The 15,279-nt window shown below is 38.8% G+C and overlaps 1 protein-coding gene across 1 annotated transcript in view; it reads right to left on the bottom strand.

Annotated features, from left to right (window-relative positions):
- Positions 1 to 15,001, bottom strand: part of SCTR (secretin receptor) — a 37,937-nt gene extending 22,936 nt beyond the window's left edge. Inside the window, exons 1-4 of the mRNA XM_032208904.1 lie at positions 14,900 to 15,001; positions 5,006 to 5,135; positions 1,157 to 1,267; positions 37 to 155 (exon numbers count right to left, since the gene is read on the bottom strand). Coding sequence (XP_032064795.1) covers positions 37 to 155; positions 1,157 to 1,267; positions 5,006 to 5,135; positions 14,900 to 15,001 — 462 coding nt within the window. The remainder of the gene's footprint in view (positions 1 to 36; positions 156 to 1,156; positions 1,268 to 5,005; positions 5,136 to 14,899) is intronic.
- Between the last annotated feature and the right edge of the window lie 278 nt (positions 15,002 to 15,279).

Below are 15,279 nucleotides of genomic sequence, written 5' to 3' on the forward strand. Positions count from 1 at the left end.
CATGCAGAAATATTATAGCTGAAGAGGTGAACTCACCTTAGATTCCCACTCAGTTATAGGGGCATTAAGTTGTTTGGCATTTAAGCCACAAGCAATATATGGTTTGGGATATTTTTCTGACCAGCCTTCTCTGGTGCAATTACGATACATAAACCCTGTATTGCAACAAGAAGAACAGGGAAAACCCCCCGATAAATTACGGTAAGCAGTGGACTATAAATAAGAGGAAAGTGTAGTTTTCAATATACAATCTAAATTATTTGATTTTATTGTTAAATTAAAGCAAATATTGATTATAATGTGATAAAAAGGTCTAACATTACTTCCCATTTCCTTTGCTAAGGAAATTATTTTCTTAAAAATAATCTACTTTATTTTATTTTTTTAAATAGGAATCCAGAGCTAAAACAAAGATACACACAAGACCACACAGAAGGTTTACAGCTGTGCAGTGGCCTAGACAACTACCAAGAGTCACTTTGAGTCTTGTAGGAAATAAACAAGCAAGAAAGCAAGCAAATCCTTGGACCTGTTACTGTTTTGCTTTTTTAATGCAACTCTCAGAGCGCAACCTACAGTGTTTTTGTGCCCAAAATGAGCAACTATGGTGTCCTGGGCTTTGGGGATGAAAAAATATACTTTATATAAGAACAGAAGTTGGTCCAATACAGTTTGAAAAGTAGGCTATGTCAATTCTGAAGTGAGCCTGGCTGAAGCCATCTTGTCCTGCCTCACAGTTGCCATGAAGTCTGAGAAAGAAGGGGAGGGGGGAAGTAGATAGCCCAGCTTGCAGTCAAAATAAAAAGTTTTCCTGTGGGAACAAAGGTCATCATAACAGGTGCCTTGTGAAGGAGGAGAGGAGCTGGCCAGCCATATTTATTGGACAATGTGACTGATGACACAAGGGAGGGGGGTATTATTCTTTTAATTAGGTGAAAACCATGGGAACTTTCAGAGTTGGTTTTCACCAGCTGTGCTGATATGATGTATCCAATAAACATATCCTTTAGGGAATCTACTTGCCTTGGAGTTATGCTTTCAATGGGTGCGTTACTCAGAATGCTGACAGCCTAACTCCTTCAGTTCCAAAAACCTAAAGTAATTCCCCAAACCTTTGAAAATGTGTGTGACCATTAAATCATAGTTTTCATGTTACCTGTTTGTCCAGTGACTATTTGAAAGGCTTGGGGACAGGGTGCACTAACAGTTTGTCCAATGGAAGTAGACAGCCAACAGGTAAGATTATCCCACATGCCAAGGCATCTGCCTAAGGTACAAGAACACAAACACATCAAAATAGTAAATAAATCCCACAGAGAGGGGGAGGGAAATCGCACCACAATCCAGATGCTGCGCTTGCATCAACCAGTGTGGGGAAAATCAACTTCTAGCACTAATGATGTTACCTAGTTGGGTAATGAAATGCCTGCAAGAAATCAGCCAAGGTCAAAGAGCATCAAGGGCCCGCTGTTTCGGTCCTGAGTTACAGATATTCTCCTTTATTGATAAACCAGTCTCTATGAAGCAGAGTAGAAGTAAGCAATAGCCTCACACCATGTTCTTTAGCCTTCTTCTTTCTGATGTCATAAGTATTTTAGAGCTTATAAAAATATATTAAAGAGTTCCTCCTATTTACTCTGCGTCTCACAATGCACTTGCTGTAATTTCAATCATTTTTATATGATCAATCATTTTTATATGATCGTAATTTTATATATAAATCAAACAACACAGGTTTTGGCAGACTATCAGCCTCCATTAACTAATGCCAGTAATCACAAATCATGCCATCCCAGGAGCCTTTATTAATGGACTCCTGAGTGTGCTAAGAAGAAAGGGAGAGTTGAATTGGTCCTCTTATCTTCTACTAAAGATCTACCTTTACTTAGGTGTTCAGAGCTGTGTGAGATTAGCAAGGGAGGGCAAGGAGCAAACATACACTCTAAAAGTAGACATGAGTGGGACAGATATTTCTGAATTCAAGGTACTGATTAATAAGGCATGCAAGGCCATTATTTTGTTTAGACAAGGGCTGAGTAGGTCAATGAAACCTAATTAATTAAAACCAGGAAGAAGTGCATTCATATTAGTCTTCAATCAACCATTGTTCCAGAAATCTTTTTCCCAGAAGGCAGCTCTATTGCTAATCCTCCTGAATATTTAAGTCTACTTCATCATATCATGGGACATAAATCCACCAAACAGATCATTCTTTTTACACAAGGTTTAATTATATTCTAACTCTTTTGGTACTGTTGCTCTCTTTAGGGAGCTGGGCAGTGTGCTTTCCATCATTCAGAAGAAATATAAAAAATAGTAAAGAGGTCATAATATTTAAATCTTTATTTTCTAATGTCCAATATAGTTACTGTGATAGTTCAAAATTGTGGCATCAGAGGAAGGTTTTAGAAATTTGAGGCAAGTTAGAATTGAGATTTTGACAAACAAACTATTCCCAATATTGATTTTTGAAAGTTAATCTCAACTCTTCTTCTTCAATGGAATTGGAATTCTTTCATTTTCTTTCATTCCTCACATCCTTGCTCCTATAGGACATCAGAAATTTAAGCTAGATCTATACAACACACCATGGTTTTCTGGATTCACAGGACATGCTGAACCATAAACAAACCATAAATTAGCTGAACCATAGTTTACCCAAGTTACACAAACCTATCCTTAGCACTAATCCCTAGTCTGAATAGGCAGCTGCACTGGTTCTGAAAGAGTCTTTTGCCTCTTTATATCTATAAATGTAAGTAGAAACAAAGACAATAGATAGATAGATAGATAGATAGATAGATAGATAGATATAGATAGATAGATAGATAGATAGATAGATAGATAGATAGATACATACATACATACATACATACATACATACATACAGTGGGGAAATCTAAAAATGTTCCCGACTGGTTATGTGGACGTGGCTTGCGACATGGCTTGGTGATCATGTGACTGGGTGAGCTCAAAAAACAACTTTCAAACTTCACACACATAAACAACACAAAAATCACACATCTGACTCATACACAATACAAAAGCACACAAAATGGTCCCTGCAACAACAAGCAGGAACCTCACAGAGCCACAAAGAGCTCAAAAACCAATTATCACACTTTACACAAAATTAACACAAAAGCTACACAACTGACTCTGACACAATGACTTACACACAATGCAGAAGCAGTAGGACTTCACACAAAATGGCCCCTGCAAGAAGCCTCAACGAGTCACGGTGAGTGAGAAAGAGAGAGAGAAGGAGGGAGGGAGGGAGGGAGGGAGGGAGGGAGGGAGAGAGAGAGAGAGAGAGAGAGAGAGAGATTTACATACATATATATGAAAGGCAGAGGCAGAAGCAGAGATATACAGAGAGATAAATTAACAGTTTAACTTTCCAGCTTCTCTACAGGATATTCTTCCCTGATCAGTATAGCTACAGAACTAATTACAAATTAGTGTTTGGTTCCCCCTTAATTAATCTTTTATTCCTTATATGGGATTATTCTGATCTTTCCTTCTTCCTTTCTTATAATTCTCCACTTCCAGAGTACTTTATAAAAATAAAAAATGGGTAAAGAGAAAGAGAAGAACTATGGATTAAGCGTACTGATGAATATTAAAACAGTACCAAACAATACCAAAATAATGTCAGCAGATAAAGTGAACTAGTATAAATAAACAGAGAAAAGGTTATGTAGTAAAGAGATGATGACTATAGCTATAAAATAAGAAGATTTTGATTCTTGGAAGAAAATCTAGACAATACACAGACACACAGATGAAGCTGTACCTAGGCAAGATTTTAATGTTTAGAGATGTTATGCTGATAACTAAGATACATATTATCAAAGCCAGGGATTTCCAATTGTAAATGAAACTGGACTAGAGGACTCAAAATATCGAAATACTCTCGAGAGCTTTGAATTGCCAAAAGTAAAATTTTATTGGATACACCATTTTGGTATTGAAGAATCAAAACCAGCTCTGGTTTTCCCATGCAAATACTTGCTTAGTTAAACAATAGCTTCCTTCCCCCCCCCCCACACCCCACCCCAGGATGTTCACACTGTCCAGTTATGAGACATCCTTTTGTTATGGGAACCATTCACCTCCTTCTCAAGCATGTGCAGTGGTGACCTTGATCTGTGCACCAAATCTCAGCATTCTATTCCTTCCCTCCCTCCAGTTCATTGGCAAGTTGAATAACAATAAGATTGGAAAGAAGCAAAGCAGTTCAATCTTGACAATGAGTTTACAAGAATACTAAGAGACAATTTTTAAAACTGTCCCAGTGAGTCCCAAAAAGCAACAGAATTCCTGGACACAACAAGATGTTTACAAGACATGGTAACTGAATATACAGCTGTTCTGCAATTTTAGGTAATCCAAATTTCTCTTGCTAAATTTCAAATAGTTTAAGCTTCTGTTTCTCAATCTAAACAAGTGTAGGATGTATGGATTTCAATCCCCATGGCTAGCTGCGGAATTCTGGGAGATGATCCAAATATCTTGAAGTTGCTGAGGCTGAAAGACTGCTTTAAAGCACTGATAAATAACCTTGTCTGTCCATTAAATTTATTTGCAATTTTCAAACGTATTCCAGATTCATATTATTTAAGTGAATAACTTATTTTCTTGGATCTCATTCAGCTGTCACACAATCCTACCCCAAACTGATCTCTGGTTATTTTATCAGCATAATTTACTGTGTACCTATTACCACCTTTTGAATTCTTATTTTAATACAAGTCCACAATGATCTAGATCAGAGGTCAAGATCAGGGCTGTCAAACTCCTGGTCTGTGGGCCGGATGTATCACTTGCCTAGTTTAGCGAAGTGGGGGGGGGAAGGGAAGTCCCGATGCATCATGTGACGCTGCTGTGACGACATGAGTTTGGCTGATTGAGGAATTCTGGGAATTGAAGTTCACAATTCTTAAAGTTGCCAAATTGGAGACCCCTGATCTAAATGGCATAAAATTCATACTCTGGAACATACCTGCACTCCTCAATGATTCATTTCCAGCTGTTCTGTTTGCTTCTTCCTGGGCAAGTGCTGAGGTGCACAGTTCTTCTTCCATCCTCATGATTTTTTTGATTTCGCATGATGAAATGAAAGCTGCAATCTGCTATATTAAAAAGTATCATTTTATTACTCTTTTGTTACTCTGATTACAAAATACTGTGGCTAGTTCCTTTTTTATATAGTTATAATTTCAGCATTTTAAAGTAACACAGTGACTTGTTTGCCTTCTGAACTCAACTAGAGCCCAAACTCATTAGAATTTAATCCCGGGATTTGTTTGCAGAAGTGGGGAACCATTCCCCCCCACAATTTTTTTTAACAATCCCATAACAGTTCTGGACAGGATATTCAAACTTAAAGACAAAATGGTTACTTAAATTCCAATGTAGATAGATCTTTTTTTAATTGCTTTTCTCAGGTTTTCATGTTACACCTAACTCCAATCAATGAATCACATAATTCCAGATGAAGCTTATAGCACAGTCAAAACCATGATGAGGTTATTCCATCATGGTTGTCATAGGCATATACTTCAAACTGGGAAGGCAGAAAAATGACACACACCCCAAAAATGCATTCTCATATCATGATGTAAATGCTTAAGTTCTGGGCATTATGTTGTGACATGACAATGCAACATGTTGTGACATCACAAAAATCCTTTGTGTCTTTTGCCCTCTTGGGAGGTCTCCTCTGATAGTTGTCCCCATTCCATTCACTATCAAGGCCTCTTTGTATTCTTCCAACCTTTTTTGCTTAATGCAAATAGTGTACAACACAATCTAAATTGAAATTTATTTACTCATGAGCTCTGTTTTGGGGCTTTTCCTAAGGAATTTATTAAGTCTGGTTTTGTACCACATGCTGTATTCAAATGTGATCGACTAGTTTGCGGTTTAGTAAGTCTTCCAAATGCAACTACAAGGCAGCTACTGTGTCTTTTGATGAACTGGATGAATGGAAAGTTGAAAGTGCCCCCATTTCTCTATGCCTGCACAATTTAAGCACTACCAGTGGAATTAAGATTGTAAATTGTATATTGCTAGTAGGAAGATCCTGGGCAACCTTTTGCAATTCCAAACAAGCAGCCCCAAGAGATTTACAACATTCTTGGCAACTGCCTTATATGGTAGTAAAGCATAGTTGGCTTTGCAGTTCAGTTTATGCAAGGCTGATTTACATCAACCCTGCCTCTAGTGCACAAGAAATATCTATTACTATAAGTGTAGCTGGGTTAATCTACTTTCACACATGATAAAATCGCCATTATTGGGGCCCTGATTCTGCTTCTTCTATTAAAATCAATTATGTATATAAATTAGAAAGTTTTATGCAATAGATACCCCAGAATTGATGATAACATTGTTTATCTTGACATGTTACCTCTTGCAAAGGGTTGTTGGATGCTGAGTGCCCACAAGGCTATGTCTCACCCAGCCATTCTTTTTTTTTTTTTTTTAGAATAGAACTCATTATTGGCCAAATGTGATTGTACACTCAAGGAATTTGTCTTTGGTGCATATGCTCTCAGTGTACATAAAAAGACAAAATACATTCATCAAGAATCATAAGGTACAGCACTTAATGATAGTCATAGGGTACAAATAAGGAATCAGGAAACAATCAATATCAATATACCGTATATACTCGAGTATAGGCCGACCCAAATATAAGCCGAGGCACCTAATTTTACCACAAAAAACTGGAAAAGTTATTGACTCGAGTATAAGCCTAGGGTGGGAAATGCAGCAGCTACCAGTAAATTTCAAAAATAAAAATAGATACCAATAACAAATTATTATCACACAATACCGGTGTATTCAATGAAATACTTCACTCACCTCATGATGCTGATGTCCCGCTGTGATGATGATGTCCCGTGCAGCCGTGGGAGCGATGTCCCACCTCCTATGACACACGGCACAATGATTCCTATCATTGGATCACTGTACCAGAGGAGGTGGGACATCGCTATGTGGCTGCTTGCCATAACAAGGAGGAGGTGGGACATCGTTGCAGAGCGGCAGGAGGGGGAGGAAGGGGAATCGTAAGACAGCCCTGCATTACATTAGAACGTGAGGAGGGGGGATGGTGCGGTGCGCGCTCCGCGGCAAACTGACACAGAGGGAGGGGAAACTCACAGGGGCGCCGGGCCATTCACGAGCGTCACCCAGCGGCATGGCCCCACCCCTTTTTCTCCTCCATTTCGGGCAAATTTTTCACTGACTCGAGTATAAGCCGAGGCGGCTTTTTTCAGCCCAAAAAGTGGGCTGAAAAACTCGGCTTATACTTGTAAATCGTAAAGATTCACGCAAAAAGTTACAGTCCTGCAGTCATAAGTGGAAGAAGATGGGTGGTAGGAATGATAGAAGACTAATAGTAATAGTAATGCAACCTTAGTGAATAGTTTGACAGTGTTGAGGGAATTATCTGTTTAGCAGAGTGATGGCGTTCGGGGAAAAAACTGTTCTTGTGTCTAGTTTGTCTTGGTGTGCAGTGCTCTATAGGGTCGTTTTGAGGTTAGAAGTTGAAACAATTTATGTCCAGGATGCGAAGTGTCTGTAAATTTTTTCATGGCCCTCTTTTTGATTCATGCAGTATACAGGTCCTCAATGGCAGGTTGGCAGTAATTGTTTTTTCTGCAGTTCTAATTATCCTCTGAAATCTGTGTCTGTCTTGTTGGGTTGCAGAACCAAACCAGACCATTTTAGAGGTGACAGACTTGATGATTCTTCTGTAGAACTGTATCAGCAGCTCCATGGGCAGTTTGAGCTTCTTGGGTTGGCGCAGAAAGAACATTCTTTGTTCATATAGGTTTCTATTCCTTTATTTACTTTTGAAATTCTAATTCACACGCCAGTTTATGTTACAGTAAAATTATTGCCTTTTAAATCAGATTTCTTAATCCATCTATTCCTCTCTCTACCTGTATGGAGTTATGTCCAGCTAGATAAGCTATTCAAAAACCTAAGGGAAAGAAACATTGGTTCAGAAAGAGCAACTGTAGACACAAGGGGAAAAGCATTGGATGTTTAGCACATCAAACACATGCAATTTCTCTATCAAGGAATTACAAAAGCTATTGCATAGCTAGACCCAAGTCAAAATTTATTTTATAGAGCATTTCTTTTAGGGTATGCAACAATCCATCAGTTATATATTAGGAAGACTTTCTTTTTATGCAGCTGAATCATTTATTTGAGAAAGAACTGTAACTCTTATTGGAATTAAACTTGCACTTTAATTTATGAGACCTTTTAGAATATGGCTGTAACTCAATCAAAAACATTTCAACTTGATTAACCTAACATTATGGTTAAGTAACTACATAGGTAGATGTTGCATTCAGATGCTTGGCGTCTGCATTAGATATGTCACACAGAAAGCAAAGATGGTCATCTCTACCATAAGGAGACTATCTTCAATCCTGGATAGGTGAGATATAAGGCTTCCACTATCAATGAAAAACAGTCATTGAGGCTTTTTGCAAATAATTTAGGAAAGTTATATAACATAAGCGGATATTTTTATACCAGTCAAAACTATTTTGTCCACCAAGCCAGTACTAGATTTTCAATTCTGACAGGCAACTGCTTGCTGTGTTCTTAGGGGAAGTTCTTCTTTTTCTTCTGTTCTTTCTGAACAGAGATGCTAGAAATTCAGCCTAACATTTGAGAGGTCACATTTGGATTTTTGAAGACTGTGGTAAGGCAAGGGTAAAGTAGGGATACCCCATGAAAAGCTCTTATTTTGCTTTAACTGTATCCACTTTTTGGTGGTGATTTTTCCACTCCCATCCATTTTCTCACTTTCTCTTAAAATTGCATTTAATTTTATTTACTTACCAGTAATCATAAAGAGTTGAGGAGGAATATACAGAAAATATTCTTAATGCATCTTGAAGATATACAACAATATTGACCTCCATATGGGAGCTAGGGCTTCAACTTCTCATATGATCAGATGATGATGGTAGTTATATGTTCACCCTATCTGGAAGTGCTGAAAGAAATGTCCTTCTGGGTTCAGCTCCAAGTGGGGAAAAAGAGACTGGAGACATGGAGGCTGCTTGGAAAGATGGTTTATTGGTGGATAGGACCACATGGCTTGAGTCCTGAACAGAAAAGGTGATCTCATGCTTCAATGTTGGTGGAGAAGAAGTGAAGGGCTGAGGAAGGGGCTAGCTAGGCTTTTTATAACCTGTTCAGTCCCACCTCTCTGTTTCCTGTTCCTGCGTAAGAAATGTATTCTTATTGATTGTCAGACTCCCATAGGGCCATGCAGGGGCAACTCTCTAGGCTGCGTTTTGAATCCAGGTTTGGTTGAGTTCTCAGATGCCATGTGGTCAGTTGAGTAAAGAGCCAATATTATCATGGTTTAATCCCATCTCCCCTGGGGCTGCAGTGGAGAAGCCTTTATTATGTAAAGGGACTAGCTTGGCCGTCTTAATGGCCCATTGACAAAGGGGGTGGACAGGAAGCTACAGGCAGCTATTCTGTCTTTTAAACATGTTTCTTTCTTTTCACATCCAGAGAAATATTCTGCCTTTTCCATATTTCCTAGGATATTTCATTTTTCTGGGAGAGGGCTGGATGATAACTTCCCACAGATGAATGTAACTTTCCTACTTGTAATCTACCAATTGACCTAACCTTATCCATGCTGATGGAACAATGACTAGACTCCAACAAAAACTGGAAGTTTCTACTTGAGGTGGTTTTTCTAATTGCTATACATACCAAAGACAGTAGCAACTTCAGTTAAGATGAGAGCCTATTATTGATAGATATTGAAGCAAGTTGTCAGTCATATACAGAAGGATCACGTTTATACAAGAGGTTTTTTTTTCTCCTTTGTCCTAAATGGCAAATGTTGTATAAAATTGATAAGCATTGTTTTGGAAAAAGAAACCTACAACAGAAGGCATCAATTGTGAAACTTAGCGGTACCATATCAGATCTGGAGTGTAGCTTCAGGAAAATCACTCATGGAAAGACAGACAAACAGAATGATTGCCCAGAGTTTTGCAGCCTAGATTCAGTAGCCCTAATGAAGTTTGAGCCTTATAACCACAATCATAAGAAATACAGGACAGCAAGTTAAAATTCTTCTATTTCAACTTGCAGAAGTAAATCAAAATTGCCCGAGATAAATCAGGACTGGCAACAGGTTTTCAACAGAAGATGTATGCTGTCTTTCAAGAACAAAGCAAGACCTTTTCCCTCACCTTACTTAGAGGATGTACCGGTAAACATGTCAGAATAAGTAAACATCACATACGGCTTCCTTAAATGATTCAAGGGCTTGAATTGGTTTCCATGCCTGATATTCTAAATACCAAGTGGTGTTTATAAATGTGTGTGAAATAAGTTTCCTGAAAAAGGGAAAGGCATGAAACAGTGCTGCTACAGTTACTCAGTCAGTAACTCGTACGTTTTGTAGTAGGTACAGATCAGAGGTGGGTTGCTGCCGGTTCGGCCTAGTTCAGCCGAACCCGTAGTGGAATTGAGGTCTGGGTCGCAGAGCCAGCAGCGACCCAGGCCTGCCACGTTCCCAAACTGGTTCCCTCACCACTGCTGGGCTGCCACCATTTTGATTTTTAGCGACTGCACATGCACAATTCACTGTAAATTGTTCTGCGCATGCACGAAGAACAATTTACATTGAACAGTGTTGCGTGCGGGTTGCGAACCAGTAGTTAAACCAGCAGCAACCCCCCCCCCCTTGGTATAGATAGCACATCCTTATCACAAGACAGTCCCACAATTGCTGAACCTGCTTATGTGTATGATATGGGGAGCGGGGAGAATTATAGAGGAAACCATAATGTAGTGGAACACTGTGCAAAAGATTTAGAGGTCCCTCGGCTACTATCCTCTAAATGTTTTGGACCTCAACTTATCATCCCAAGCTATCATGGCTGAGGAATTAGGAGAGTTCTTGGAGGGTACTAAGTTAGGATGGTCAGCCCTTCTCTACTTGGGTTCTGCAACAGGTCATGACTAAAAACAACCAAACATCCCTTTTTAAATGTTGCATACCACTCAATGCTAGCACTGGGAAAGGGGAGAATGTCTATGCACAACTCAGTTTATTTATCACCCTGTGCTGTACATATAATACATTTTAAAGAAGGGGTCCCTGAGATTGGAAAATTATTTCAAAGGGCTTCAAGGGTAAAAAGCTTGCGAAAGACTAATCTAGTCAGTCATTCTATATTGAAGCTCTTATTAGTGTCCCAAATGTGCTTTTTCAAGAAGCAACTGGACTTTCTGGTTTTTCTTTGAAGATGTTTTGCTTCTCATCTAAGAAGCTTCTTCAGCTCGGACTGGATGGTGGGGAATGGAAGGATTTATACTTCTTGGACACAGCTGGTCTCCAGGTAGCCTCAATGACTTGCTAAAAGAATGCAAATGAATGCATCCTCCACATGAATGTGCGCAGCGTGCACATGTGTCCTTACCTCCTGCAATGCTCCAGCTGCTTAGTGGAGCATCGCACAGGGACCATATTCTCAATGAGCGGAAGCCCCGAAGAGCTCAAATACAGGTAAGGACGGTGGGTGAGCAGGTGGGCCCTCCGGAGCACCGTACCGGAATGGTACCCGGTGCTCCTGGCAGGCACCGATACCCCCGTACTGGGGCGTACTGGTCATAACCCACCACTGGCGTGAATGTAAAAACAGATGCCAGGTTCAATTTTCTTCTTATACAATTTACCATAAGTTACTATCCTTCAGAGCCATTCCAAACACAGGGGTTGTATACAAACAGTCCTCAACTTACAACTATTCATTTAGTGACTGTACGGAGATACACTGAACGGCATTGAAAAAAGTGGTTTATGACTGTTTTTCTCACACACAACCATGACAGCATCTCCATGGTGACATGATCAAAATTCAGGTACTTGGCAAGTGGCTCATACCTATGATGGTTGTAGTGTCCCCGGACCATGGGATCACGTTTTGCGACCTGCCATATGAAATGGTGCAGGATCTCCTGCTTGGGTGGGGTCGGGGGGGTTGCAGAGGTAGGTTGCTCCTGGTTCGGCCCAGTTCAGCCCAGTTCGGTGGAACCGGTTGTGGCAGTGTCGGGAGGCTCCTCCCACCCACCCGGACACTTTTTGGCATGCGCGAGAGCGCTCAAGAGCATGCGGACACGCACAAACTAACCGGTAGTAAAACCAGTACAAACCCACCATTGGGGGGTTGGACTAGATGTCCTACACAAGATCCCTTCCAACTCTGCTATTCTGTTAAAGTATTCTAAAAGTATGTATTCTGACATTTCCTTAAAAACTATGTTACTTACTTAACAACTGCTGTGATTCACTTAACTGTGGAAAGAAAGGTCATAAAACAGGCCAAAACTCACTTAACAACTGTCTTGCTTAGGAACAAAAATTTTGTGTTCAGTCAAGGACTACCTGTATGTCCAAAATCATTGCTGTTACAGTACTAAACGTCCCACAGGAAAAGTTACCAAAATATCATACAGCTTCCCAGGGTCTTCAGGAAATGAGTTGAGTAATCAATCACTCCTCTCTTTTTTCCCCAGAAGAAATGCAGCAACGACAGATTTGCTACATCTCCTCTATAGCTGCAAGGCATTTCTTCCTTTAGAGGCAAAGTAAGAATGTCTCAAAAAAGTGCAATCACTTTTTTAAAATTGAAAAAAGCAATGTGATGCTGAATTTAATTGGGGCTATAATTTTGCACAGGGACTTGTATCACATCTGAAGCTCAGCTTACTCTTAAACACGAGGCCTTAAAATTTAAGATTTTGAGAATAATAATAAGCACTCTTAGATTAGAAGGTACTCTGATTAATAATTGTTAGTATTTTGGGTGCCTTTGCTAAGGATTGACTTGATTTTAAAAATAAATTTAAAATACTGAGGTCACCTTTATATACAATACTGATATAGTATTACTTTGAAAATTCTTATTTAATTTTATATGGCCTGGAAATCTTTTACCTTGTCTCTTTCTGCCCCTCTCTGTGTGTGTGTGTCTGTCTGTCTGTCTGTCTGTCTGTCTGTCTGTCTGTCTGTCTGTCTATCTATCTATCTATCTATCTATCTATCTATCTATCTATCTATCTATCTATCTATCTATCTATACACTGTATACAGACACACACTTATGACAATTGAGCCCAACATTTCTGTTGCTAAACAAGACAGTTGTTGTGAGTTTGTTCCATTTCATGACTTTTCTTTGCCACAGTTGTTAAGCGAATCATTGAAGTTGTTAAGTTAATAACACAATTATAAAGCGAACCTGGCTTCTCTATTGACTTTGCTTGACAGAAGATCTCAAAGGTAATTTCATGACCCCAGGACATTGCAATTGACATAAATATGAGTTAGTTGTCTAAAGCGTCTAAATTTTGATCACATGATCATGGAATGCTGCAATAATCCTAAGTGTGAAAAACAGTCATAAGTGAACTTTTTAGTGCTATTGTAACTTCAAATGGTCACTAAATGAACGGTTATATGTTGAGGACTACCTATATATGCACATTCATACATAAACACCCACACTCTTTTCTTTCAGAGATCCGCAGGGAAAGCGATTCTCCACAGGAGAAACCTTCTGTCTTGTTTCAGTTCCTAGCATTTTGCTCTCCAAAGAAGCAAAGTCACAATTGCCACTTTGTCAATGGGATCATTTTGCAAATAGGACAAAATTATGGAAGTTAACATCTTAGAACCACAGTGCCACATCACAACCCTATTGCAGCTTATGCAGGACTAAGGCACAATTACATCAAAAGTCACAGATTTTGTAAATAATGTTAATTATGGCCAAAATATCTGAACAGAAAAGTCACAGATGACTTCTGATAATTATTATTTATCCAAAGCTATCATAGCAAAACAAATTATCTGTAATTTAAAACTTATAAAAATGAATGCAATATTTTATTCCATTCATTTTTATTTCCATTTACTATTTAGCTTCCCTTAAGTGTTAACCCTGTGTGAATAGAAAAAAATCAAAATGAATGCTTCAATAAATTGCTATAAACTGAATAATAATTCAAACTTTATATAAATGTTTGCTTATTCCACTTTTTTATTATTAGAAACATAATAATTTCTATTTATTTATACCATTATTTGCATGCAGTTTCACCTGCAACTATTATTCATATTTTTAATATGTGCTTGATTATTTATTTCATTGCTATATTTTGGGCCTCAGTTTAAACCAATCATTCTAGCCCATACTAAGCAATATTTGAACACGAGACAAGGAGCAAGAAATAACCTTTTAATCAGACATACATTAGCACAGTTCTTAATTTTAGAGTGAAATTAGTGTATCAATTACAATAAATTATTATACAGAACACAATAAAATATTTATGTTTGATTAGCAACTGTCTTTATATGCTCCTTGACAATCCAGCAAATTGCTGTCATAAATTATATTTTTACAGACTGTGTAATGAGCTGATTGTCCTGTCATTATAATGCACAGTGCTTGTGCATTTTGGTCTCTGAAGCACAACGAGACAAGAGTTTATACAACCTACACATTTTAACTTTGATCAGGGCAGAGTGGATTCTCTAAAGCGCATTCTCATACTTTTTAATGATCCCACTGAAAGCGTTCTAAGATATTTTAAGCAAATCCAAATTCCAGTTTGGATTTCCCCCTCCATTTTACATCACAATCCTATATAGATACTGCCTCAGAAACAAATGTCCTTGGATTTTAAAGAAGTTGTTCTGTATAAGTGCACACGGGGCTGCTCCAATATCCCTCTCCCATATTTTTCTCCTTTTAAGTGGGTGGACATTTGGCTTCCTTGCTACCATACACGGTATTCCCTGATCAGTTACAGTCCTTACCGTTAGCTCCAGAGACGTGAAGACAATTAATGTAAAAACCCACATGGCTGGTGCTTGTTTCTTCCTTTCATTCCTTGCACACAGATCAAAAGTTATCTCCATGGGCTCCTAGGTATTCTTCCCGCTCTCCCGGATAATGTGGTTGTCTGCATCTTGCCGGCACTGTTATATCTGTCTCTGAATACCAGCAGGATGCTACACCTCCAGTCACAGGCAATGTTAGGGTTTGTGCAGTCGAGATATTTCCACTCTCTCTTCCATTACTCATTGTTATCACCTTGTGTCAAGAAGAAAGATCAATCCTTTGTGTTCCCATGGATAAGGGAATACATCTGGTTATGGGATAACTGCATTCATTTCACCAAACCAAAGATAAATCT

Source organism: Thamnophis elegans, chromosome 1 (genome assembly GCF_009769535.1).
Source record: "Thamnophis elegans isolate rThaEle1 chromosome 1, rThaEle1.pri, whole genome shotgun sequence".
In the NCBI taxonomy this organism is placed as follows: Eukaryota; Metazoa; Chordata; class Lepidosauria; order Squamata; family Colubridae; genus Thamnophis; species Thamnophis elegans.